Source organism: Microtus oregoni, unplaced genomic scaffold, assembly GCF_018167655.1.
Source record: "Microtus oregoni isolate MIOR12 unplaced genomic scaffold, Mior012 000020F_ref0000438, whole genome shotgun sequence".
Classification (NCBI taxonomy): Eukaryota; Metazoa; Chordata; class Mammalia; order Rodentia; family Cricetidae; genus Microtus; species Microtus oregoni.
Window position 1 is genome coordinate 2,793,230 of NW_024543079.1, and position 26,604 is coordinate 2,819,833.

The window sequence follows — 26,604 nt, forward strand, 5'->3', positions numbered from 1 at the left end:
GACCTATGCTGGCTCGTCATTACTAAGCTGACCTCCATCTCTTCCTTTTCATGGTGTTGGAATTGAACCCAGAGCTTTATACATGAGAAATAGGTACTTTGCCACTGAGCTACACTCCCAGTTCTGGCTTTTCTCTTTAAGTTAGTCCATGATCCTGGGTGTGTTAGAAAGGGTGAAATAGATTGACAAGACTATCGGGAGCTGAACCATTTGCCCTCTGTTTTGGAGCAGGGTTAGCACAGTCCTCAGTCAATAGCCTGACTTTATCTCCACTTATATTGCTGCTCCCAGCATCAGTTATTAGGCCAAAATGCAGGCACATTCTCATCCCTACACGGAGCATTGGTGTCCTGCTGGGAACATCATTTTCTTGAGTGTTTTTGTTCTAACTGCAAATTAACAAGACACTTCCAGAGAGCCTGTTTAGAGGGGTAGGATGTTGTAATTGAAACACAAGCACAAATTACTGTTTTTGTTGAGACAGAGTTCTACAGTATAGCCCAGGCTGGTCTTCAGCTTTCACTTCTCCTGCATCAGCCCTTGAATGCTGGGATTAAGGCATGTACTGTCACATCGGATTCTATTGTAGTCTCTAAGGGTCTTGTCTTGCTCTTGAGTAGACAGAGCCATTCTATGGGAGGACTCCAAAAGCTGGAGCATAGTAAACATTGACTCTTAAAGACTCTGTCAGGACTTGTAGGCTTTTGAATTCAGGAATGACTCTTGGGGTAGCCCCAGGACACAACCCCCTACTCTAAAAAATAAGGTTACCCAATCTTTAGTGATCTTCCATACCATAGAGTGAAGCCCACAGCTGCAAACTCCTGACCATAAGCTAAGATGATCAGCTGGCCCTGGTGATTCTGAATGTTGGGGTTCAGCTGGCTTTCTTGCCTGTCTGCCTGCCTCCTTCCTTCTGTGTGGGTATTTTGTGTACATGTATGTCTGTACATGTGTGTATATGATACCCAAAGATCAGAAGAGGTTGTTGGATCCCTTGGAACTGGAGTTACAGATGTTGTTAGCCTCCTTGTGGGTGCTGGCAACCAACCCCAGACCTCTGGAATAGTAGCAAATGTTCTGAACTGCTGACGTAAATCTCCAGACCTGACCCACTTCGATTAACTTTAAAGGCAAGAGAACTAAACATTAAGTAACCTGTGTGTGGTGTGTGTGTATGCATGCATGTATGTATTTATGTGTATATGTGCTTGAATATGTATCGAAGTCAAAGGTCAGCTTTGGTTCCTCAGTCACCATCCACCTTGTTTTAATTATTTATTTATTTATTAGTTTTAGTTTTAGTTTTTCAAGACAGGGTTTCTCTAGCTTTGGAGCCTGTCCTGGAACTAGCTCTTGGGGTTTCTCCCTGGCCTGGAGCTTCCCAAGCAGGCTCAGTTCACTGCCTATTGAGCCAGGGGTCTGCTGTCTCTGCCTCCCCAGCTCTAGATTATAGGTGCACACAGCTTTTTAATGTGGGTACTGTGCACTGAAGTCATAGTTTTCATGCTTCCCTAACCCCTTAACCCTTTGTCTTCTATTATCTTAATTTCTGGAGAGTTTTTACAGTACTTAGTAATTTATTTATGCAAATGCGTGTGGTGTGTGTGCCATGATGCACTCGTGGAGGTCAGAGGACAACTTGCAGAAATTGATTCTCTCCTACTGTATGGATTCTGGGACTCAAACTCAGGTTCTTAGACTTGGTGGCAAGTTCCTTTACCTACTGAGTCATCTTGCTGGCTTCTTTGGTGTTTCGATACAGAGTTTCATGTAGCTCACCACTAACTCCTGATCTTCCTGTGTCAGCCTGCCATGTAATGAGATTATCAGCATTTACTACCTCACTTAGTTTACTATTTGGGATTTTAATCTTCAGACAGCAAAAGAAACTAAACAAAGCAAGATAGGTTTGCTTGGTTAGCTTGCGTGCTTAGCCCCTGATGCGCTGATCCACAGAGGCTTCTGACAAAGGCTGAGCTGCAAATCCAGAATCCCAAGAGGCCCTGAGCACCCAGAGAGGTTGTTTTCAGGCAAGATGGGGATGCTAATTGGCCTCTGAGAGAGCAGGGCTGCTGCTGAGCTCCATCCCTTGGTAAACGTACTCCCCTCGGCAGTCCTGTTAATATTTAAAAATAAAGTGCCAAATCTATTACAGCCACTGTAATTTAATTTTTGCTGCAGTTCAGAGCTATATGGTTGCCAGCATGGCATCAGTGTGGGCTGAGTTTTAACTGCTAACCTATTTACTTATATGTTTATTTTTAATTGTTATATGGGATGCCTTGGATGAGAGCAACAGTAATATTAACTTGAGAATAAGTAATTTGTGTTTAGGTATACCTACAAATGTGACTTTGGTTGTCCCTCCTCCCGGTCCCTGTCTTTTTTTTTCCCAGAGTACATGCTTTGTTGTGGTAAAGTGTTGTTTTCTGAAATTTTTGTTTGGAGTCTTTCAGTCCAAGATACATAGTAGGGGCATTGTGTGGGGTCATGGCTGTCCCTACAGAACTGCTCAAAAGATTGTTTTGACAGGTATTAGAGTGGCAAGAATGAAAATGGCCAAGTCACACCCCTGCCCCCACACCTCTACCCCTGCCAGGTGTGTGTGGTATGTGTGTTGTGAGACAAGGTCTCAAGGGCTGGGCTTAAAGATCTTTCTGCAGAGCTAAGGATGGTCTTGAGCCCTCAGTCTTCCTGCCTTCACTTGCTGAATTCCAAACTTGAAGGTATGCACCACAGTACCTACAGGCTTCATGCGTTCTTTTCTGAGTCATGCCAAATACTAAAAGTTTGGTCCTGAGATTAATTTTACTTTTAATCGTGTATATATGTGTATGTATGCCACGTGTATGTGGGTACCCTTGAAGGCCAGAGGTGTCAGATTCTCTGGAGCTAGAGTTATAGGCATTTGAGAGTCACCTGAAATGCTTGCTGGGAATTGAGCTCATGTCCTTCTGGAAGACTAATACATACTCTGCATCCCTGAACCATCTCTCTAGCCCAATAAATGATATTCTTGATCCTGTAAACCAAATAATGGCTTGGGGGACTCCAGATTGCTACCAGATGCTTTAACTTCATATATAGTATCCTTGAATTATGATCCTTGATTTATAGGATTCATAGTTTTAATATATTTTGACTTAGGTTTAGTTGGCAATTTAGATATATCCAAAACCAAACTTGACACAGACTTTTACTGTGCAGCCCAGGCTGGCCTAGGATTCACAGAGATCCACATTGTTATAATTGGAGTGGAGGGCTGCGTCCCTGGCACCCGGCCGCCCGCATGGCTATTTTATGCCCCGAAATAATTACACGGAAACTGTATTCTTTTAAACACTGCCTGGCCTCTTATTGGCTAGCTCTTCCATATCGATCTAACCCATTTCTAATATCCCTGTAACACCACGAGGTGTCTTACCAGGGAAGATCTTAACCTGCGTCTATGTCCGGTAGGAGAATCATGGCAACTCCTTGACTCAGCTTCTTTCTCCCAGCATTCTGTTCTGTTTACTCCTCCCACCTATGTTTTAACCTATGAGGCCAAGCAGTTTCTTTATTACTTAACCAATGAAATTAACACAAAACAGAAGACTCTCCCCCCCATCACCACATGACTCTCCCTCCCAAGTGCTGGGATTAAAAGCACCACTACACCCAGCTACTCTCAGCATTGTTAGTCATTCATTCTTCTGTCATAGAGCAATTGGCTCCTGCTTTTGTGGACTTGGTTCATCAGAACTGACTCTACTAACCATACATCACAAGGCCAAAGGGGAAAGTTAATGGCGGAACATTCTGGATCAAGTATAGACGAACAACACAGCAGAGGGAGAAGAGTATGAGCCATCTCTTGTTTTCTGCATTCACTATTGTCTGCATTCACTACAGGCAGGGTGTAGCTGCAGCCTGGTGCCTGGACTGGTCTGAGGCCTCCACCCTCAGGCTGCTCTGGAAAACCTTGCTTTACTTGCTGTATATGCCTCAGGCTGTGCAGTTTCTAGTGCTTTCTCTAGATCTTTGACTATTTTGATGAAAGATTGGCTCTTACCGCAAATGTTTGGCAAGATGGGTGTTAATGTGAGTTAGAATGATGCCTTCGTAGAAACTGAAAATCACAAAGAATGGAAACCCTATTAATTGGCTAGGATCTTCCAGGCTAACAGTAATGTGAGTTCACCCTCACTAGACACAAAGAGAGATGGCCTTCCAAAAGAGACTGCATCGAAGATGTTTGGAATTTTGGTGGGAGGCTGAGGCGGAAGGATGCAAGCTCAAGGCCAGCCTGAGTTTCTGTGTAATGTATTATCTAAGAAAAAGACCTTTGATTTGGACTGTATGCCAGAGAGCAGAAAATTGGTGAAGTTTGACACAGCACCCCTTTATCATACAGCAACTTTCTCATAGGATTGGGGAAATGGTTTATTGCAACAAAGAAAATAAAGTTTTGTTTTGTTGTCTTTTGAGACAGGATCTCATGTATCATGTAGTCCAGGCTAGCCTCAAACTTGGTGTGTAGCCTTGACTTTCTGGTCCTCCCATCTAATCATTCAAGTGCCACGGTTGTAGTTGTACTCAAGCCACCATACAAAGCCAGAGGAAGATTCTTACCCCATCAATGTCTGCCATTTGTGTGGTATAAATGCAGCTCTCAGGAGAGGAGTGCTGGAGCCTTTGTCGGTACCTCAGTTCTTGGTTTCTTTATATAGTTCTTGTTCTGGGAATCTCTTCTGGGCTTCAAGATAAGGAATGTTTGAGAATGTGGCATCCCTTGCTGGCCTTTGTAAAGCAGAGGTCATTCAAGTACAGCAGCCGCAAGTGACCATAGCAGTATTCTGTGTGTCAGCCTGCATGCATCTCACATAGGACAAGGTACCTCTTCATTAAGCAGACATGGTGTGTCAACTGGAAAGACTAGAGATAGGAGTGGACAGTACCAGTCCTGCAATGGAGGGGCATCGGGAAAGTTAAGAACTCATGAGCAAGTAGTGTCAGTCACAGTGGAAGCTGATACCGTAGGACAGACCAAGGCCACAGTTGGAGAGAGGGAATCGTGACAAGGGACCAGAGAGACAGCCTGCAGGTGGCTGCATCTCTCACAGCATCTTTTCTTCTGCATTACCCAGTCCAGCATATAGTGGGTGCTAGGAAACATATGTGTGATACAGACAGTCTCCGAAGGCTTGTGTGTTGTTGTTTCTTCTGGCCCAGAGTTCCCTTTGGGCATGTGGTGTGAGATTTGGGCATCTTTGCTGAACTCTCTGTGGGGTATGTGCCTGGTATAGGTACTTGTGAGGGTTGGTCAGTATCATACAATTCAGAATTAAAAATTCTTAGTTGCAATTAGAATTTATATTCCTGTCTATATAAATATGCAGTAAACTTGCATTCTCATAAACAGAGACAGTGAGAGTGGAAGCTGTGGCTTACCTACCTGTTGTGAGCTGCCCAATGAGCTTTGTTTAAATATGTATTCTTATCTGATCATGGGCCATTTAATAATCAATGTTTTAAAAAGACTGGCAGGTTTCTAGGTTTGCTTTGAAGATACTGCATGGCTGTTGATTTTATTATTTTTTTTTCTTTTAAATACTTGGAAATAAGTTGACACAACCTGTGATGGACTGAATGACTTTTGTGCTAGAGATGGGAAGGCCTTTGAGAGCAAGGCAGTTTCTTCCCGGAGTCAACCTGAAATGAAAGCTTTTGCTCTTTGTTCTTTGTGTGGGTCTACTTCCAGTTTCCTTAAACACTTTCTGCTGCTCCAAAGCATTTAAAAGGATGTGAAAGTGTGTGTGCATGCAAATTTTGCAGCCAAAAAGTCTTCTTGCATTTTAGAGAAAAGAAATGTAGCCCTTTTTTTAGATTTGTATGTAAATGTCCATACGTATTTTAGAATTTCCTTCCTTCCTTCCTTCCTCCTTCCTTCCTCCTTCCTTTTCTTCTTTTTTTTTTTCTGAGACAGGGTCTCACTATGTTTTTGACTTTCCTAGAACTTGCTCTGTAGATCCTCCTGAGTGCTGGGATTGATATATATGCAGACATGTGTGTATGTGTGTCCCCATCTATCACTTTCTTCCTATGCCTTTGAAGCAGGTTTTTTCCAGGGACCTAGGGCTTGAGTTTCCTCAGCTAGCCTCAAAGCCGGCAAGCCCCAGGGATCCCCCTGTCTCTGCCCTTAGAGCTGGAATGCCAGGTTCATTACATGGGTGCTGGGATCTGAATTCTGGCTCATGATTGTTCAGTAAGCATTTACCTTTTTAAAATTTTGTTTATTTTTATTTTTATGTGCATTAGTGTTTTGCCTGTATATATGCCTGTGTGAGGTGTTAGATTGTAGAGTTACAGATAGTTGTGAGCTGCTATGTGGGTGCTGGGAATTGAACCCAGTCAGTGCTCTTAACTGCCAAGCCATCTTCTCAGTCGCTTAGTACACGTTCTTAACTGCTGAGCCATCTTTCGAGCTTAATAACTTTTTTCTTTTTTAAAGAAAATTTGTGTGTTGCTGTGTGCTATAACCCACTGTCTCCTAGCGTATGCAGTGAGTAGATTTGAAATGTATAAGTCAGTGACTCTCATCCCAGCATCAACTTTTTAAAACTTTATAAATGGTGTGTTGTGTTGTATTGGTGCTCAGCACTGAAATCTGGGGATCAGTTGTGCTTGTGACCCTGACAGTAAAAAGATCACATCAAAGAAAGAAATGAGGATGGCTTTGGGCACTTTGGGAGACCTGGACTCCAGAGACCAAGCCGTGTTGTAAAATCTGACTTCACAGGGTCAGGTGACTTAGGCAGACCTCTGTTCCTGCTTCTGTGACCCAGAGGCAACAAACCTGCATGTCAGTGACCTCAGGGGTCACACACAGAGACATTAGGAAACACACTAGTGCAGCAGGATGCAAGAAGCATGCTGACTCCATTGGGAGTCATAACAGTGGCTTCATTCTTCATGGAGAACCTTCCTGAGAGCTGGGACTCGGATCTCTAGTGGTTAGGGTGGGGTTCAGCTATTCATAAACTTAGCAGATGCTGGTCATAGAGATCGTGTGGCTTCACAGGTATTCCAACACACTGGGAGTCACCAGTCCTTCTGTCAGAAGTGCTTTAAATCTCCGTTTTCACCTCTGTGGTGGAGACATCACCCCTGGTGCCCTCTACAGTGTAGGTCTTGGAGGACAAACTCAGGTTCTCAGGTTTGGTTTTTACCCATTTCCCCAACTCATAGACCAAGACTGAGTTTTGCTGCTGTGCAGACCAGGCTGGCCTTTAACAGGGAACCATCTTCCTGCTTCTGCTTCCCACAGGCAGGCATTATAGGCCTGTTACTGCAGTTTATGCACAATAGAGGCAGAATCTTGCTTTATTGCCAATGGTGGCTCAAAACTCACTATGTAGACCAGGCTGGCCTCTTCCTGCCTCAGCTTTCCAAGTAAAGCTAACAGGATTGAGTCCCTAGGTGTGGCTTTGGAACATTGGTGTTTGGATGGGGGGATTTCCTTGTTTTCAGCATTTCCTATTGGCTCTCTTGACATCTAGTTCTGCATCCTTTCTTCACCGTCCTGTCTTTCAGAGTGGGGATCGTAGCACAGAAGCCCCTAGATCGTGTTCCTTCTCCAGCTCCCTGCTATGCTATGCTCTGCTTCCTAGCCACTCTAGCTTTCTAGGCACACACGAGTGCACAGGTCTCCAGCAGACACTTCAGCGCATTTGCCCTTGAGCCCTCTTCCTGTGGGTTCATTGCATCACATTATTATTTTACTTCTAATCTGGTAGTGTTGTGGGGGATTTTTCTGTGTCATAGTCTTACTAGTGTGTGTTCAAGAGAAAACTGCAGGTTGAACCCAGGAAGAGAGAAGAGCTGCCAGCTCTGTGCCTGGAGGCATTCCAGGGAAGCCGTGGCTACAAGGAAAACTTATTTATCTTTGTCGTGGTTATAAAAGATTCCTCAATCTAGACACGGGGCTGGGTAATAATTACAGACTGATTTGTGCTAAGTGTTGCTTTAACAGCCCGCACGCTGTGGTAGCATTTCTGAGCTGGTGCCTGTAGGGGCCTGCTACTTCTCAGAAGAGAAGTCTAAAATCTGTGCAGAGGCACGTGCTGACACCTAGAACACTTCTCAACTGGATGCTAAGATAAAATTGGCTTTTCACTTCAGTTCAGCCAGTGTTGATCAGGACCATGGTGCTGGAAAGTACTGCTTGTCAAGGTAAGGCTCAATACAATGTTCCAGAACACCTGGGCTTTAATACGTAAGGGTTTTTTTGACTTCACTAACCACATTACCATGGACCAATTTGAAACAAAAAATGTTGATACTCATGGAAAAATGGTCAAGACAGCATCTACCGCACAAAGATGCAATTCTTTATGAATGAGTGTTTAGACTGGAAGTCATGTGTCTGCTCGGACACTAGCTCATGAGTCATGTGTGGCTAGGTTTAGTAATGACTTTCTAGAGACGTTCATACAGTTCTTCTCTGTGACCTTTGGTCACTTGCACATGAAACAGAAGGGTGGGAGGGACACTTGAAGGTCCTATAGAGTCTGCTACATGTACACGTAACAGAAGGGCACTTAGCAATAAGATTAAGGTATTTTGCTTCCAGCAAACTTAGTAAGAATAACAGTGACTGCTGTTTACTAACATTCATCAGATATCCAGTGACTCTACCCAAGGGATAGTAGGTTTATTACCAGAAATACCCTCAAACAGAATTTTCCGCAGCCAGTTCTACAGAGAACCTGTTGATATTGCTGGTGAACTGTCAGGGCCAGGTGCCTGTTTGGGGAGTAGCAGGGGTCTTGAGCTGTCTGTTGTGAACCCCTCTGAAGGGGGCTCAAGTTGGCTGTTTTGGGTTAGTAGGTGAGCAGCTGCACCTGGACCTCTCTGTGAGTGTAGGTACCAGCTGCCACCGTGGACAGCTGGCTCTGTCTGTAGCCAGCCATGGAGGAATACACATGGAAGTGGGGTTGAATAAGAAATAGTATTGAGTCGGGCGGTGGTGGCATATACCTTTAATCCCAGCACTCGGAAGGCAAAGGCAGGCAGATCTCTGTGAGTTCAAGGCCAGCTTGGGCTACAAAAGCTAGTTCCAGGACAGGAACCAAAGCTACAGAGAAACCCTGTCTTGAAACACCAAAGGGAAAAAAAGAAGAAAGAAAGAAAAAAAGAAAGAAAGAAGTGGTATTGAATAGCCAGGGAGTGTTGCACACACCTTTAATCCCAGCACTTAAGTGACAGAGGTAGGTGGATCTCTGTGAATTCAAGGCTAGCCTGGTCTACAGAGCTAGTTCTAAGACAGAAAAACCCTGTCCCGAAAAAAAAAGAAAAAAAGAAAGATATAGTGTTTAACGTCACTGGGGACAGTTTGAGCCCAGTCCAAAGGAGAATTTTCTTTACAGATGGCAGTGTCTTACAGATTGCCTGTGTTCTTGGAAACCATTGTTTCTGGACAGTGTTAGATGGTACTGACCCCAGGCAGGCTGAGTCTGAATCTGTGACAGTTTCCCTTTGTTTGACAACATTTGCCTTCTTGGTCTTTTATGTTTTCCAGGGTTGAGCATGTTCCTGTGTAAAGAAAATCTTTACGGGTGTTTGCCTGTGTGAATTAATTCCTTCCTTCCTTCCTTTCCTTTTTTTGAAGTTTTTTTTTTTTATTTGTTTTATGTTTAAGTGTTCTTTCTGCATGTACTCCTTTATTCCAGAAGAGGGCATCAGATCCCACTATATGGTGAATATTGAACTCAGGTCCTCTGAAAGGAAGAACAGCCAGAGCCCTTAACTGTTGAGCCATCTCTCCAACCCCCATGTGAATTTCTTAGTAAAATGACAAGACTCATTCAGGAGACAGTATTCACAAGCTATTAATAAAACAGATTGCAAACCAATTTAATTTTTTTTTTCTTCAAGACAGGGTTTCTCTGTAGCTTTGGAGCCTGTCCTGGAACTAGCTCTGTAGACCAGGTTGGCCTCGAACTCACAGAGATCCACCCACCTCTGCCTCCTAAGTGCTGGGATTAAAGGCATAAACCACCACTGCCCAACCAATTTAAATTTTTTAAAAATATTTTTATGGCTTATTTAACTTTATTTTATGTGCATTGGTGTGAAGGTGTCAGATCCTCTGGAACTAGATCTTCAGACAGTTGTGAGCGGCCATGTGGATGCTGGGAATTGAACCCAGGTCCTCTGGAAGAGCAGTCAGTGCTCTTAACCACCGAGCCATCTCTTCAGCCCCTTAAATTTTTAATTAGAATTTATTTACTGCTGGATGGTGACAGTGCACACCTTTAATCCCAGAACTTTGGGGCAGAGGCGAGTGGATCTCTGTGAGTTTGAGGCCAGCCTGATCTAGAGAGTGGGTTCTAGGACAGCCAGGGCTACACAAAGAAACCCTGTAAAAAATTAATTTACTTATGGGATGTGACAGTTTTTAAGAGCCAGGTCTCGACAGTGGTCAAGATTGGCCAGAGGGACCTTCATCCAGTGAGTCATCTTGACCTCAAAGCCAAGCTTAAAAGTGTACCCTGAGCTGCAGAAGAGTCAAAGCAAGCTGAACCCTAACACATATTTACATCTCTCTGCTCTAGCTGCTTCACACTTTAAGACTGCCTCAAACTAATGGACTACATGCTGGAAGTGTAAGCCAAGCAAAGCCTTTCTGCCCTAGGTAGTTTGTCAGGATGGTTTTTTGTTTGTTTGTTTGTTTTTTGCTTTTTTTTTTGTTTCATTAGCAGAAACAACTGGGACAGAAAGGGAAGGCTAGCATTGAAGATTCCCTCCAGAACTCTGTATTGACCCAGGTTTGAAGGTTTATTGAGATTTTATATGTCAAAAAAAAAAAAACCAGACCACTGTATATCAGTAGCAGCCCCAGCGAAGCAGGAGATGTATGTGGCTAAGTCTAGAAAGGTCCATCTGACAGTTTTCTGCAGGGGAAAAATATTGCCGGTCTCATCTAGCTCCATCCTAGCAACCACTGTACATGGCCCCTCTGTGACTTCACAATGGAACAGGATGCTAAAAACTTAGTTGTAAGAGAAAAAGAAATAGCTGTAGCTGGGGAAAGTGGCACATGCATATAATCCCTTGTGAGCTCAAGGCCAGTCTGAACTACATAGCCAGTTTAAGGTTGACCTGGGTTTTATAGGGAGACCCTGTCTCAAAAGAACCAGAGCAGGGCTGGGGAGATGTCTCATTGGGTAAAGTACTCTGTGTGTAAGCATGAGAACCCGAGTTCAGCACCCACATTAAAGGCTGGGTGTAAAGTTGGCTGTGGTGGTGCACACCTTTAATTCCAGAGGGAGGCAGAGGCAGGTGGATCTGTGAGTTTGAGGACAGACAGGGCTACACAGAGAAACCCCATCTTAAAACAAAACCAAAGGCTGGGTGCGGTTAGTGTGCACCTGCAATCCCAGCAGTGAGCAGGCAGAGACAGGAATCAGTTCACCAGACCTCACTGGCTGGTCAGCTTATATAGTTGGTGAGGGTTCAGCCATAGACTCTGTCTTTAAAAATAAGGTAGAGAGAGATGGTAAGTGAATACATGATGCTGACCTCTGGCCTTTACAATTTACTTCTCATTCCCCACAAATCCAAACCAAACCAAAAGCCCTTAGTGGTAGAGCCAGGGTACAGTGTTTTCTCCTACCTCATCAATGACTGCTAAAGGTGCTCAGAGGTCACTGCTGTGTAGATAGATTCTCACCTCTTTAGTTCCTTAGGGAGAGTAAGAGAGATAAAGCATTAACGCACAGTTCTCGGGCGGTTAATGCTCCTTGTAGCAGTGTGTTTCCAGGTGTACCCTTGGCTAACGGCATTGATGCCACCTGTGAGCTTGTTACAACTTATATATAGGTTCAGCCCTGGCTGTCCTAGTTCAAGTGCCTGGGGGCAGATGCGGGAAACTGGCTTTCGGAACTCTCTTTGGGGAAAGAACAAGGAAGAATGACATGGCTATGCCAGTGGAGCCCCTCTGCTAGCATTATCTTTCAGAACATGGGGTGGGTTTGTCTGCAGTACCTAAGTACTTTGAATGCTTCCATAAACATTTGTCTGGGGACAGAGATGGTTCAGTTGGTAAAGTACTTCCAAAGGTCCTAATTTCCATCCGTAGCATCCAGTGAAAATGCCAGGCATAGTGCCTTGTGCCTGTGATCTGAGCACTGAGGCACTGGAGACGTGAGAGTCCCTCTTACTCACTGGCCCCTCAGTCTTGCTTAATTGGTAAGCTTCAGGCCAAAAAGAAGCCCTGCTTCAAAGGAGGTGGATGGCATTCCTGAAGATAACAGCTTCTAGCCTTCACTCACGTACGCCCACCAGCACCCATTGAAAGAAGAGCAGCTTGTTTTTAAGGTGATTTCTGACATTTGATGTGGAAGTGAAGGAAAACAAGGTTATGGGAACATGGAACAATGTCACAGAAGCAAGCAAGAGATATAATAGGAAGTTTAAGCTCTCCCTTTTAATGGATGAACTGTAGGCAGCTCTCCTGCTGTGACCCTGCAAGTTGGAAATAGAAAATGTCTTGTGCACAAGCTTCTCAGAGCTGTCTTAAAGATTCTGAAGTTCAAGCTAGTGATGGTGGTGGACACCTTTAATCCCAGCACTTGGGAAGCAGAGGTGGGCGAATCTCTGTGAATTTGAGGCCAGCCCAGGAGGCCAGTCCACAGATTGAGTCCAGGACAGCCAGAGAGACAGCCTCGAAAAACTAAAACTTGAAGTTCTCTAGCCCCTTGGAGAACGAACCCTGTGTCTATTTTGTTCTTGGAGTGTGGAGTGGGTGTGCATGAATCTTCCAGCACAGAGCATTAACTAGTTACTGCCAACTCCGTTCCGAAGGTGCTAGGTGCCTGGGATTTCCACACTACACACTGAGTTGTCCTACTGCTTTGTCCCTACTCCCAGTGTAGCATCAGACTCTGACTGGAATGGAGTGAACTGCATTATCCCTTCAGTTGTTACTGCCCGATGTGTGTTACCGAGATACAGCTTGTTGAGCCAGAATTGCTAGCCCAAGGCCATGTGTGCTGAGCACAGAGGAGTGCCAAGACAGACAGCAAGCCTTGTACAACAGCCTGAGGCCACGTTAGAGGCCAGCCAGGCATTGACGATTCCACCTCAGACCCTAGCAGGGAGGGCTTGTAAATGCCCCCCATCTTGTCAAGCAGTCCTCCCTTTGAGAGGAGTGGTGAGTCTTGGAGTGGCCTGCCAGGAAAGGAGGATTACGACTTCTGGGGTGTGACTCCCTCCTGGAGCAGCCACACGAGCCCAAAGTGACAATGGCTTGCCCATCCACTGCTCACAGTATACATTAGTTTACTCACAGTACCTGAAGAACACTCAGCTGTGCTTGCCTTACTGCCTGGGGTGGTGGCAGTCTGGGCGGGGCACCTTCCACTGTTCTTCAGTTTTTTCTAGGGACACAGAGCTTTTAGTGCCTGGGGAGCAGAGTGGCCTGAGGCTTCTGAGTGACACCAAGTATAAAGTGGGTGTGCTGAGAACAGAGATCTTTGCTGGTGTTTCCGCTGGTCTGTAAAGGTCTTTCTGATTGTCACGGTGCTAGAGGGCACTGTGAAGGCTTGCCCACCAAGTGGAACATAACTGTACTTTATGCTTATCTGTGACTTGGGATTGGCTGAAATTCCCCTGAGCCCTACTGGTCACCAAGAACTGTGAGTGTCCTGAATCCAGGGTGGAAAGCTTTAGAGCTGAAGGAGATTAAGTTGTGTAAGAGATACTTTCACCCCTACTTCTTACCTCTCCTCCATCCTCTTTTCCACAGTGAATACCTACCTCTTCATGGTGCAGGCTCAAGGCATCCTGCTTCGGGACAATGTGAGGACCATTGGTGCCCAGGTGTATGAGCAGGTGGTCCGAAGCGCCTATGCCAAGAGGAACAGTAGCCTGAACGACTCAGGTAAGCTCTAGTGAAGAGAGCCTTATGGAATGTCTGAGAACCTTATACCTGTAAAGTAGTTCCCTCAGCGTGGTGTTGCACTTTTGTCCTCTCTGCCAGGGTGCTTGATTCAGGACTGCTGTTAGGGCAGAGTACTAGAGCAGATCTCTCTGGGGAGTCTGACCAGACCCAGTGAAAGACCTGAAGATAGTTTATGACAGTGGGGCTCTGGACCACAGTACTAAGCCAGAACAGCTTGCCATGTGACTCGGTGTCCACACCCTAACAACTGCCTGACTTCCCACTCCAATGCTTAGCAACACTACTACTGAAACAAAGGAAAGCAGAACAGTGAAGGGACACCTCACCCTAAACATTCCAGAACCAGAGAATAGTGAAATTCCAGACTTGGAAGGCCCACTGAATGGCCAATACAGGGTTGGAAGTAGATCCCCAGTAAGGCACAGCCATTTGCAATTCCTGAACAAACCACACCCAAAAGACCAAGTGTTCGAACAGCACCAACCACCTTCAGCACCACAGGCTAAAAAGCCATGGAAGTTGGGAAGTTGCTTACACTACTATAGAGCTCAACCACTTTGAATGAAGTGAGAGAAACAGAAACCATCAGATACACTAGGTTTTAAGATAATGTACTTTCTACCACCTCTGTTGCTGTGGTTTCTCCAGACAGGGTTTCCTCCTGTAGCCCTGGCTGTCCTGGAACTTGCTCTGTAGACCAGACTGACCTCAAACTCATGGAGATCCTCCTGAGTGCTAGGATTAAAGGTGTGCACCACCACCACCTGGCTCCACCATATCTTTTTAAAAGTATTTCTTAATTAACCCTGATTGCTTTTCGGGCTGGGGGGGGGGACTTAGTTGGGGGAGGGAAATGGGAGGCGGTGGCGGGGAAGAGACAGAAATCTTTAATAAATAAATAAATTTAAAAAAAAGTATTTCTTAATGTTTATTTTGTATATTTGAGTGTTTTGCTTGCATGTGTGTCTGTGTGCCATAATACCTAGTGTTTGTATCTAGTGTCCACAGAGGCTAGAAGAAGACATTGAATCTATGAGACTAGTTACAGGTGGTTTTGAACTGTGGGTCTGGGAACTGAATTTGAATCCTCTGTGAGAGCAGCCAGTACTCTAACCACTGGGCCATTTCTCCAGCCCTTTACCCCCCTTAAGGAAGCCATTGGAGAACCCAAGAAGAGGAAACTAGAACTTTCAAAAATGAGGTTCAGTCCTACATAAAGCGTGAAAGTCATCCAGTGGCGCTAGTGAAAGACCTGGGGGATGGGGCACTGTCACAGCAAGGAGGTACCTCCTCTTCTCTGAGAGGTGGTGCAGAGGGAGGGAGTCATAAGCAATTCCATGTGAAACCGAGGGAGTAGATGAGAACAACTCCAAAAAAACAGCATCATAAAGAAAAAAAAAGAAAAGAAAACCAAAAAAACAGCATCACCTTCCACACTCCTCAGTTATGACTGATGTTTATGGCATCTTCAGATTAACACCAAACATTCCCTCCCCTAAGTCCAATTATGCCAAGTAATTGGGAGACTGTAGGACAAGAAGAGGCAAGACATGCAGGCCATGGAAAGGAAGTGCAGTGGCCTTCCTCATCTAGAGTAAATTCATAGAAGCAGGTTAGCAGGATGAGCTGCTTGGCTGTGAACAAGTGCAGATGCCAAGGAAGCTGGTCAGAGGTTCAAGGCACTGGGAAAATAGGAAGTGTGTGTGTGGGGGGGGGTCATCTGTGCTGTTTAGACTTCCTTCTGATTCCCACTGGCTATAAACTGAGTATCAGAAACCCACAGTGCTGATGCACATGGGAAGGGAGCCATTACAGCAGTCCCCTCCTGTGAGTGGCTTCATATTTTTAGCTGCAGCACTGCACCGCCTGCTCCCACCAAGCTACAAAAGCTTCTGAGGAGCTGAAGGAGTCAGCATACTAGTGCCTTGCTGAGCCGCCTTTCTCTTCTCTCCCTAGATTATCCTCTGGACTTGAACCACAGTGAAGCCTTCCCCCCAACCACGACATTTCTTCCTGAAGATTTCACCTACTTTGCCAACCACCCTTGCCCAGAGAGGCTCCCTTCCATGAGTAAGTAGATCCGGCCTGCCTCGATGCTTCAGGCAACTAGTTCTTAACAAGTTACTTAACTTCTGGTTAACTAATGTGGAAGGGAGAGTGTGACCAGCTGGCTTCTCTGACTTTGGATAGTGAAAGGCTTCCTGCCCTGGGAGTTGGGGCGGAAGAATTCCTTGTACCTCAGCTTCTCTTCAGCCAAACCTGCTGCTATTGACCCACATTCTCAGTGGTGCTGTGTTCTGCCCTTTGTGATGGCCTTCATGAGGTGTCCTGGAGAAAGAGCTGGCCATGGCTTTGCCATTTTAGTGTAAATTGCCCACTGGTTATATAACTGGTTTGATAAAATAGACCCCTCTACCCACCTTCTTCTTCTGTGTCCTGCTTTGTTCCCATTTGTGCCCCCCTCACCCCCTGCTCTCCCAACACTTCTTGTCCATCCCACTCTGGCTAGTTGCCAAAGGTTATTTTCTTTTTGTTGTTGTTGTTGTTGTTTTTATTTTGTTTTTTGAGATAGGGTCCTAGAACTCTCTTTGTAGACGAGGCTGGTTTCAAACTCACAGAGATCCACCTGCCTCTGCCTCTTTTGTGTTGGGATTAAAGGTGTATGCCACCACATCCCAGCAAAAGTTATTTTCCTAACAAAATGCTGGTTTAAAAAAAATTCAAGCCATGCATGGTGGTCACACCTTTAATTCCAGCATTAGTACTCCTGCTGTTCTGGGACTCGCTCTGTAGACTAGGTTAGCCTGGAACTCACAAAAACAGATGCTCCTGCCTCTGCAGCCCTGGGGACTAGAATCAAAGGCCTGTGCCCTACTCCTGGCTTCCCTAGCACTTACAGTCACCATGGTTTGTGCTCTGAGCACTATTACTCAGAGCCCCTACTCACTGGTGGCTGGGGGGAGACAGGCAGCTGGCCTGAACAAGCTGCCAAGCCTGAGTACACCACTCTGTCCCTCTGAATCGAGCTGCTACCTCAGGGGCTTTTGGAAGGGCGAGCAGTATGTGTGTTGAGTGAAATGGAGCTCCCTGTGGCGGGGGTGGGGTGGGGGGCTTGAAAAGAGCTGCCTCCTCTTTGCTTCAAGGTCTCTGTTCTTTCCCCACCTTGGCAGGAGCCAACCTCTAAGGTGTTGTCCCTTTATTACACTTCTTTGTCAGATGGCAGTGACACCCTAAAGAGCAGAGAGATGGGAAACAGCACGGCCAGGGCTCAGCCTGGGAAAGTTTTAATTGTTTTTCTCTCTGTGTGTCCAGAGGGCCCGATAGACATAAACATGAGTGAGATCAGAATGGACGACATTCACGAGCTCTTCTCCAGAGACCCAGCCATCAAGCTTGGAGGCCACTGGAAGCCTTCGGACTGTGTGCCTCGATGGAAGGTGGGCTGTGAGTCAGACCGCAGGCGTTAAGAACACTTCTGGGGTTCAAGAACTGTGACATCTGGGAACTTGCACTCTGCCTCTCATTTTCGAGAAATGAGTTTCCCCAAGCACTCTCCTGCAGCCAGAGAGATTGGTAGCACCCTGTTGGCGTGTGGCGGCACTGAACCCCTTTGTTCCCAGGCAGGATTATTTGTGGGAGAGAGGGTCAGTAAGTCAGCTGACACATTTGTGAACTGTGTCTTTGCAGAGCCAGTGCTTCCTGTCTGGTCTCCCAAGTTACTGGAAGATAACTGGACTGTAGTGCAGTTCTCCGGCTGAACCCTTGGGTCTTTGTAGGATGACTGTAGTCAGGAGAGGAGGCGGAAGCTAAAGGCCATTCTTTGACAAGTGTTTGATAAAGTGCTTGGATGTTGCTGATCCTGTGAGGGGCAGACCATGACACAAGCCATGGGACAAGCTGAGTGTATGGTAGCAAGTGTGCACAGATGACCATTGTAGAACGAGCCATGTGCAGCACTGAGGAGCTTCACTCACTTTGTGTTGGCATACTTTTAGAGAGACCTTTGTGTTGGGTCACCTTGGGTCTCTCTGCCTCCTAGAGCTGCAGTCTAGATAGGATCCAGATAGTTCCATGGTGCTATTGCTTGCATAGGCCAGCATTAGAGAATGTCAGGAGGGTCTCAGCACTCCCTAAGGGTTGCTTATCTAGGGGTTTCCAACTGTGTAGCAATGTAGAGAACTAACTGGGCAGCTAGGCCAACAGCTAACTGGTGGCTCCCTGTTCTGTGATTCACTGCAGGTGGCCATCCTCATCCCCTTCCGGAACCGCCATGAGCACCTCCCAGTCCTCCTGCGACACCTGCTCCCAATGCTTCAGCGCCAGCGCCTGCAGTTTGCCTTCTATGTGGTCGAGCAAGTGAGTGACATTTAGTTTCCTTCTCTCTCTTCTGAGCCCACAATCTAGAAAGCAGCAAGTGACACTGTCTTCAGTATAAAGAGCCCAGGGTAGCATTGTCCCCATGAGCTTGGCCCTCCCACATCAATCATTAATTAAGAAAATGTTCCATAGAGGTTCCTACAGGCCAGTCTTAGGGAGTTATTTTCTTAATTAAGGGTCCCTCTTTGCTGGGTGTGAGCCCTCACCTTTAATCCCAGAACTCAGGAGGCAGAGGCTAGCAGATCTCTGTGAGTTCAAGGCCAGCTTGCTCTACAGAGTGTGTTCCAGGACAGCCAGGGAGGGCTGTTACACAGAGAAACCTGTCTCAAAAAACAAAACAAAAAAGTCTGTCTTCCTAGATATGTCTAGGTTTGTGTCAAATTGTCAAACATCAAAACCATCCAGCACCTCCCTTGCCCCTGTCCTGAGTGTATGTTTTGGTGTTAGCCTGTGTAAGAAGGTTAACATGTAGTTAAGTAGGCCATAACTGGTGTGAACTGGTTTCTACCTGCCACAGAATTTATAATCCTCAGACAGTCATCCCTGGAGAGCTCAGTGACTATTGTAGTGGGACCTTCAGAATAAAAGGCTGAGATGAACACACCCTCTTTCACTAGATGTGTGAGCAGCATAAATTGAGACTTGGTAGTGCCCGGCCTGTTTCCTGTATATCCGGTAGCTGTAGGCCTCCGTCTTCAGCTGTGGCTTGTGTTGGTCCAGCACATTCTGAAGAAACATGACAGAGTCCAGTGTATTCCCTGGGTGACTGTGGGCTGAGTAGTGCTGCAGTCTCTGTGGGCTCAGTAGTCTGTCCATTTGGCTCCTAGGAGCCCTTTTGGTGTGCAGCAAAGGCAGTAAGGTCTTTGCTTCAAGATCGTTTGTTTTTTTAGGTTGGTACCCAGCCCTTTAACCGAGCCATGCTTTTCAATGTCGGCTTTCAAGAAGCCATGAAGGACTTGGATTGGGACTGCCTGATCTTCCATGATGTGGATCACATACCCGAGAGTGACCGCAACTACTATGGCTGCGGACAAATGCCCAGGCACTTTGCAACCAAGCTGGACAAATACATGTACCTGTGAGTGTCTCCTGCTCCCAAAGGCCAGTCGCAGAAATGAGATGCAGCTGGCTGTGACCAACTGTGTCAGCTGATGGGCGGGTTGTAAAGTGTAGTGTTCTGTGCAGGAGCTCAGCAGTGAGCAGGCATGAGGTGGAAAGTGGGTTAGTAGTGTGACTGAGGATGGGGGGCAAAATGTTTGAGTGGTGATGATCAGTGTGGAGTGGCCGAACACTGAAGATGGCCATGGTTGCACAACTCCATACACGCTGAGTAAATTCTGTGCTCTGTCACTCATTGCACAGTAAAGTTGTTGCAGACCAGTTGAGAGTTTGGAGAGGTGCTCAGTTCTCTTGCCTGGCTGTGTGAGCCTCCAGGTTCCATCCCTGCAGTGCAGGAAAACAAAGACAAAGTCATCAGGAAATTCAACTCTAGTTCTAACGTGACTGCTGTCCTTCCTTCAGGCTTCCCTACGCAGAGTTTTTTGGTGGAGTGAGCGGCCTGACTGTAGAACAGTTTCGGAAAATCAATGGCTTTCCTAATGCCTTCTGGGGCTGGGGTGGAGAAGATGACGATCTGTGGAACAGGTATGCACCCCCGTCCTACCCCCACCCTGCCACAGTGTCCACCAGGAGCTACCTGTGTCATCCAGTGTCCTTGAGGCCACATTGGAAAGAACCATATACACAGTAACATTTCAGCCAGCTGTCGGTGTGAGCTGGTGGGTGTTTCCCGTATGCCCCCACCACATTATACAGCAGCTCCACCCAGCCTTCTGATGGGATTCTTGGAGTGACTGACTTATTTTCTTTCATGATGGAGATGAATATTGGGAGTTGTAACTATTTGGAGTTTGTTTTAAAAATTACAGTTATAACATTAAATAACAACAGAAAAACCCTTCTAACCAAACTAAAAATGTATCTCTACTTTCTATGAAGGCAACTATTCTCAATTTCTCCTGATATATAAAAATAAACAAATGACAGCTTAACAATCTTTTTATAATGACATGTCTGAGGGCTGGAGAAATGACTCAGCAGTTAAGAGCACCTATTGTTTTTCCAGAGCACCTAAGTTTGGTTCCCAGCACTCACATTGGGCAACTCTAGCTCTCCAAGCACATGCATGTCAACACACACACACACACACACACACACACACACACGAAATGTTAGCACGTTAAAATAAATGTCAGATCAGTTATATGAGTGAGAAGGTACTTGGACATTGTTGGAGAAACTGTGAGGTGTCTTTAGAGTTTGCTAATCTCTGGGTCTTCAACATCTCACTGTTGTCTCCTTGGTTTTGGACAGGGTACAGAATGCGGGCTATTCTGTGAGCCGGCCAGAAGGGGACACAGGAAAATACAAGTCCATTCCTCACCATCATCGAGGAGAAGTCCAGTTTCTTGGAAGGTTGGTATTGTTTATCTGGCTGTACACCCCTCTGCCCCTGCAGTGTGACTTCAGGTGTCACGGGTGTCTGTTCTGATTAGCCAAGGTAGACATTTTGCCTGACCATTGGTGAGATTTAGATATTTGGGTCTCCTATGCAATCTGAGAGAGTTGGTGTCACCTCCTGCTAAGCCCTGCCCTGTGAAAGTGTCTCCAGGGGAGTAGCAGGGCTCTAACTTGGCTGTTTTTTGTCCCCTCCTCTGTTTGAAATCTCTTTCTGGGGCTTTTCTACTCTGACCTTGGGTCAGTCTCTTGAGCTTCCATTCCTTTGACCTGAGGCGTTAGATGAGATGCTGTAAAGCTGGTGAGGCAGCTGTCCTGACTGTGGAGCTGGGATGCTGGCTCTGAGTCCCTCTCTGTCCTTGGCTTTCCAGGTATGCTCTGCTGAGGAAGTCAAAGGAGCGGCAAGGGCTAGACGGCCTCAACAACCTGAACTACTTTGCAAACATCACATACGACGCCTTGTATAAAAACATAACTGTCAACTTGACACCCGAGCTGGCTCAGGTGACTGAGTACTGAGATGTGGAGAGAAGTCGTATCCGCCTACCCACCACCCCCTCAGAAGCGCTGTGATGCGCCGTCCTGGGGGTCAACACAGGACGAGGACAGAAAGAGAGTGGAGTGCAGGACCATAGGGTTCCAGAAAACTGTCACAGAGCACACGCACAAAGGCCTTCGCTGTAGGCCCAAACAGGGACAGGCGGCTTGGGGACACCTCTCATCAGCACTGGCTTCATTCTACAAGACAGATGCCTGCCCTGCTGCTCTCTTCTGTCCCCACCCCAGGGCCAGGCTAGGTGCCCCTCGGATAGATGGATGGCCAGACCCAGAGGCCATGGCCAGCCACCCCTGGCTTGAAGCAGGAGGACTGCCACACCGTTCTCTGCATCTCTGGTTCTCATTTTTGTTTGCTTTTGGGGAGAATACTTTCTTTCTTTCTTTCTCATTTTTTCTTTTCTATCCTTTTTTTTTCTTTTTCTTTTCTTTTTTTTTTTTAGAAAATTAGCTGCATTAGGTGGGAACTAAGGGCGAAGGGGAGGGACCTGGGGTGATAGGCACATAACAGTCACTTCTTGAAGAAGTGTAGTTGTAAATAAGCCATGTAAAATGCCTTTTTAAAATTTAATTTTATAGCTGGCTCCACTTCAGAGTGAGGGCTTCGTATATTAGATCACCTTGGGTGGCAAACACAACTGAGTTACCACATAGTTGGAGAGTGTCATCGCCCAAATCCCTGTCATTTCTGAAGGGAGTAGACACGGGGCAGAGCAAAGAACCTGTCACTACAGCCCCTTCACTTCTCCCTCCCCTCTTCCAGACCCCTCAGTGCCAGGGTATGTGGAGGCTGGGCGAGGCAGGGTGCAGGGCTATCACTCCAGTGTGAAAGGCAGGAGCTGATGAACAGGAAGTTTGAGGTTGTTGTGGGATACATAGCAAGTTCCAGGCCAACCTGAGCTGTGTAGCAGGATCCGCGCCCCCTCCCAGGGGGTGGCACTGTGCAGACCCAGCTCTCTGGACTTTGTTTTTTATCCCTTCAACATCTCAGGGTGCCTGTTGGGTGACGCTCCTCTTTCTTTTGAACTTGGCCAGTTTCTCAGAGCTGTGCCTGCATGACCAGCTGGCTTCAGTGGTTTCTCCTTTCCCCTTTTTTGGTTTCTGGGAAGATGCTGTGTTGTACTAACAAGCAATTGATTGGGAAGGGCTCAGTCAAGGAGGAGGTGGCACTGGGGTGCTGTGTGTCAGCTAGGATCCAGGTGAGATCTCACCAGAGCTTTGACAGGCAGCCAGCAGAGGTCGCCCCTGCTTCCTGATGGCAGTTCGTAAACTGCAGTCAAAAGGGTTCTTCCTTCCTGTGTCTGCCTTTGCTGTGGCCCTGTCCCTACAGCAGGGATCTGTATGTGGTGAGGAGTGCTCTCTTTAGGCCTCCAACTTCTATTCTTTGCCTTTTTGCCTTCAGCGCCCTCGATGTTCATGGTTTACATAAGTGGGTGTGGGGTGTGTAAATATGTGGGGTTGGGGTTTTTGCATCGCACAAATTGGTTCTGTGGACATATGATCCCCACAGACTGTGGGAGTGATTGGCCAGGCCTTGTTTTTTTTTTCTTTCTTGTTTTTGTTCTTTTTGTAGAATAGAGTGGTATTTAGGGAACAGATGGCATTGCAGAATGCTTCCCGCTCGTATGAGAGAGCAGGTGCCTGCCCTTGAGAGCGCTGGTGAGCTGCGTCATCTGTTTGCACTGGGCAAGGAGCTGCACGGCTGCGTTGACTTGCCTTTGTCTTACGGTACACAGCAATAAAGATTGTGTTGGTCCCCAGTCCAGACCCTCTGCCCTTCTTTTGTTAGTTTTGAAGTGCTGGGCATGAAACTCATGGCTTTGGCATGCTATTGAGTGCTCTGCCACTGAGCCGTGGGCCCAGCCCTCACTCCCCTCATTCTCCTGTTTCTGCACTGAAGGCCAGGAGCTGCTTTCAGTGTGGCAGAGCCATGGTCCTTTGGAGGGGCTTCCAGAGAGGGACAGTGGTGCATGCCGCATGTGTCCCAGTTGAAGCTCTGCCTTCTCACACTTGCCACAGGGTACTGCTTTGGGCCAAAGGCTGATACTTGGAAAGAAACACCAATTTGGGGACAAAAGGAAAGGTCTTTTTACTGCTCAAAGTAGGGTCGCTTATATTCTTTTGCAATCATGTCCAAGTTTGTTTTTAATGTGGGCTCTTAGCGGGCACTGTTGATCATTGTCCACTAAGTCACGTACTGAGTGGGAAATGTCACAGTCAAAACCATACCACCAGGCCACATGTTAGTTAGGTCACAGGATGCTTAAAGAAAATGACAGCGAGGAGCGAGTATGACCTTGATGTATTGGCAGCTGAGGTTATTCAGTGCTACAGACGAGTGACCCTCAAACCAGCCTTGCCCTTGACTGCCTTGTGTGTGGAAGGCTCCCCTTCACACAGGGTTTCTTTCAAGGGAGAGGGGTTTTGCAAACCTTTGATTTTGCTGAAACAGGGACTCTTGTGAGCACCTCCCTTCCTCAGAGGCCAGTAGCGGAGCATGTACTGACTGTACCCACACACCACTGATGAGGCATTGAACGCAGCTAGCTTATTCCATCGTTACTTCTGTTTGTTTTGAGCTTGCTCTCTGTTTAAAAGGTGCCAGGGGTACATTTTTGCACTGAAATCTAAAGATGTTTTAAAAACACTTTTCACAGAAGCAGTCCTTTGTCATTACATTGTTCACTCATGTGTTTGTACATTTTTGTATGTTAATTTATGAATGATTTTTTCAGTAAAAATACATATTCAAGAACCAAACTTTGGTGGTTGTCTTTCTGTGTAACTGCCTTTCAGGGAGGTTCCCTCTCTGTAGAACACCACACATGGGTGACAATTTGGTTCTAAAACGTCCCCTGTGGCCAGTTCTGGGTTACTTACTTTCTACCTGATTCTACTCACAAATTGTGTGTGTGTGTGTGTGTGCACATGTGTGTCTGTGGGCATGGTAGCCGAGGCTGGTCACAAACCTGTTCAATATAGGTGCTTGAAGGTGACCTTGAACTTCTGATAGGTGTGCACCACCAGGTTTGTGTGTGCTGGGGAAATAGCTCAGATTTAGTGCATGCTTGCCCAGCTCTCTACCAGTGGAGCCCCAACCCAGTCTTTCTTGCTATTTTACTTTATGAGTGCAGATGTTTGCCTAAATGAGGCCAGAAGAGGGCATTGGCTCACCTGGAACTGGAGTTAGAGATGGTCATGAGTCACCATGTAGCTGGTGGGAATTGAACCCAGGTTCTTTGCAAGAAACTCTATGTACTTAGCCATTGAGCCATCTGTCCAGTGTCCCCATCCCCAGTATTTCCATATATATATATATATATATATATATATATAGTAGAGGACACAGTCCTGCACTTAGGCACTGGGAACAAGATAGATAAAATAAGAGACCTCTCAGAGCAAGCTGTCTGGGGTGCCCGGAAGCCGCTCCCAGTCCACAGGATGTGTTGGGAAGAAGGCCTGGCTGGTACTTGGCCAAGGAGGAAGCCTAGTGAAGTAGAGTTGGAGCTGGGTGAGCTAAGCTGCATGTCCACAGCAGCAGAAAGCAGCAGAGCTGGTCAGGGCCTGTGGGTCAGGGAAGGAGGCTGGGCGGGGCCAGGGCTGGAGGATGGAAGAGTCCTGGGACTAAAGGTGTGTATCACCACCTCCTGGCCTCTAGTGGCTTAGTTTTGCACTCTGATCTTCAGGCAAGCTTTATTTCTTAAAATACAAATATAAAAATAAAAGGAATACAGATAAAATACCACTACATAGAATTGAATCTGTCAGAATGCATTGCCACCGCTTCTGGCAGAATGGCGTCCACCTGCAAATGTGCACCAATGAGAAACGTGTCCTGGGGGCCCTGTCGACTGAGTGTGCTGTGAAGAGATCCACATCCTCTTCCTCTCAATTTCACACTTGACTTCACCTGACTCCTTTGGGGAGGGGCTGAGGTGGGGCAGTGGGCTGTGCTTCATTATAGGGTGTTCTGCAGCCTCTGCCTCTAAGTGCCAACCAGAATGGTCTCCAGACTTCAGATGACTCGAGGTGATGGAAGCCAAGAATGCCTTGAGGTCAGAAAGTGAGCTGCAGAACACTGCCCTGGGGAAAGCCCTGAAGCCCACAACTGCTTTTTGTTGTGGGCTCTTAAAAGCTTTTCCAGGCATAACCTAAAAGTAATTTATTCTAAAAGCAATAAATGGGTTTATGTTAGGGAGTGGGGGAGGGAGTGTTGAATCCCCTCTTTAATAGTTTGCCTACATATGTACATATGTGGGGGATAAATATATGATTTGTAAAAGGCCTTGTGATTGGCCTATTACCTTATTTATAAGGCTTCCCAAGTGTCACTGCCCCTGGGAGCCCTGTGTGAACACCCAGGCTAAGTAAGGCACCATTCCCTCTCCTCCATTTAGCTTCTCTGGTCTCTTCTAGACTCCTTCCTTCATTAATGTTAGGCCCCAAACCCAGGACAAACTGTTGAGATTCCTATTAACATCAAAGTAGGCTCTGGCTGCCAGGTTCTCCCAACATCCCTCAGTCCCTACCTGATACGGGGTCCTCCTGGCTGGCATGCCAGAGCCCTACCCTAAACTCCACCCAGGGACTGGGCTGGCCTGCTCTTCCCCCAACTTCTCTGATTTCTATATAACCCAGTCATCTTGGTTACAGACCCTTTTAGCCTCTTGGTCTCCTGGTCCCCTGGCTCTCCCCTATCCCTTCTTAACTTGGCCTGACTGAGGGTCATGTTCACTCTGGGTTCTTCCAGATGTCTCTGGCTATGCTCTCCCTCATAGCTACAATGAACTCCTCCCTCCACCATACCTAGGAGCAGTCACCCCCTCCTTTTTTTTTTGTTTTTCGAGACAGGGTTTCTCTGTGGCTTTGGAGCCTGTCCTGGAACTAGCTCTGTAGACCAGGCTGGTCTCGAACTCACAGAGATCCGCCTGCCTCTGCCTCCCGAGTGCTGGGATTAAAGGCGTGCGCCACCACCGCCCGGCCCCCCTCCTTTTATTTTTATTCACAAACATTTGTATAGTTTTCAGTGAGATGGGGCAGTGTGACTGAAGTGTGTCACCAGGAAGGAGGAGCCTTTTCCCTTCCGGATGGCCAGTCAATAACTCCTCCTGGGTGTGGTGCTGACATAGCAGTCAGGTAGAGGCAGGAGAATCGCTATGAGTTCACAGCAAGCATGGTCTACATTTTTAGTTCCAGGTCAG

At 46.6% G+C, this 26,604-nt stretch overlaps 1 protein-coding gene across 2 annotated transcripts in view; it reads left to right on the top strand.

Annotated features, from left to right (window-relative positions):
* The window catches only part of B4galt5 (beta-1,4-galactosyltransferase 5), a 57,457-nt gene extending 33,303 nt beyond the window's left edge, over positions 1 to 24,154 (top strand). For both annotated transcript variants that reach the window (XM_041670344.1, XM_041670345.1), the window contains exons 2-9: positions 13,796 to 13,930; positions 15,908 to 16,021; positions 17,264 to 17,388; positions 18,191 to 18,307; positions 19,219 to 19,406; positions 19,850 to 19,972; positions 20,702 to 20,803; positions 21,217 to 24,154. In XM_041670344.1, the coding sequence (XP_041526278.1) occupies positions 13,796 to 13,930; positions 15,908 to 16,021; positions 17,264 to 17,388; positions 18,191 to 18,307; positions 19,219 to 19,406; positions 19,850 to 19,972; positions 20,702 to 20,803; positions 21,217 to 21,364 (1,052 nt within the window). In that variant the 3' untranslated portion in view covers positions 21,365 to 24,154. The remainder of the gene's footprint in view (positions 1 to 13,795; positions 13,931 to 15,907; positions 16,022 to 17,263; positions 17,389 to 18,190; positions 18,308 to 19,218; positions 19,407 to 19,849; positions 19,973 to 20,701; positions 20,804 to 21,216) is intronic.
* Positions 24,155 to 26,604: the final 2,450 nt, after the last annotated feature.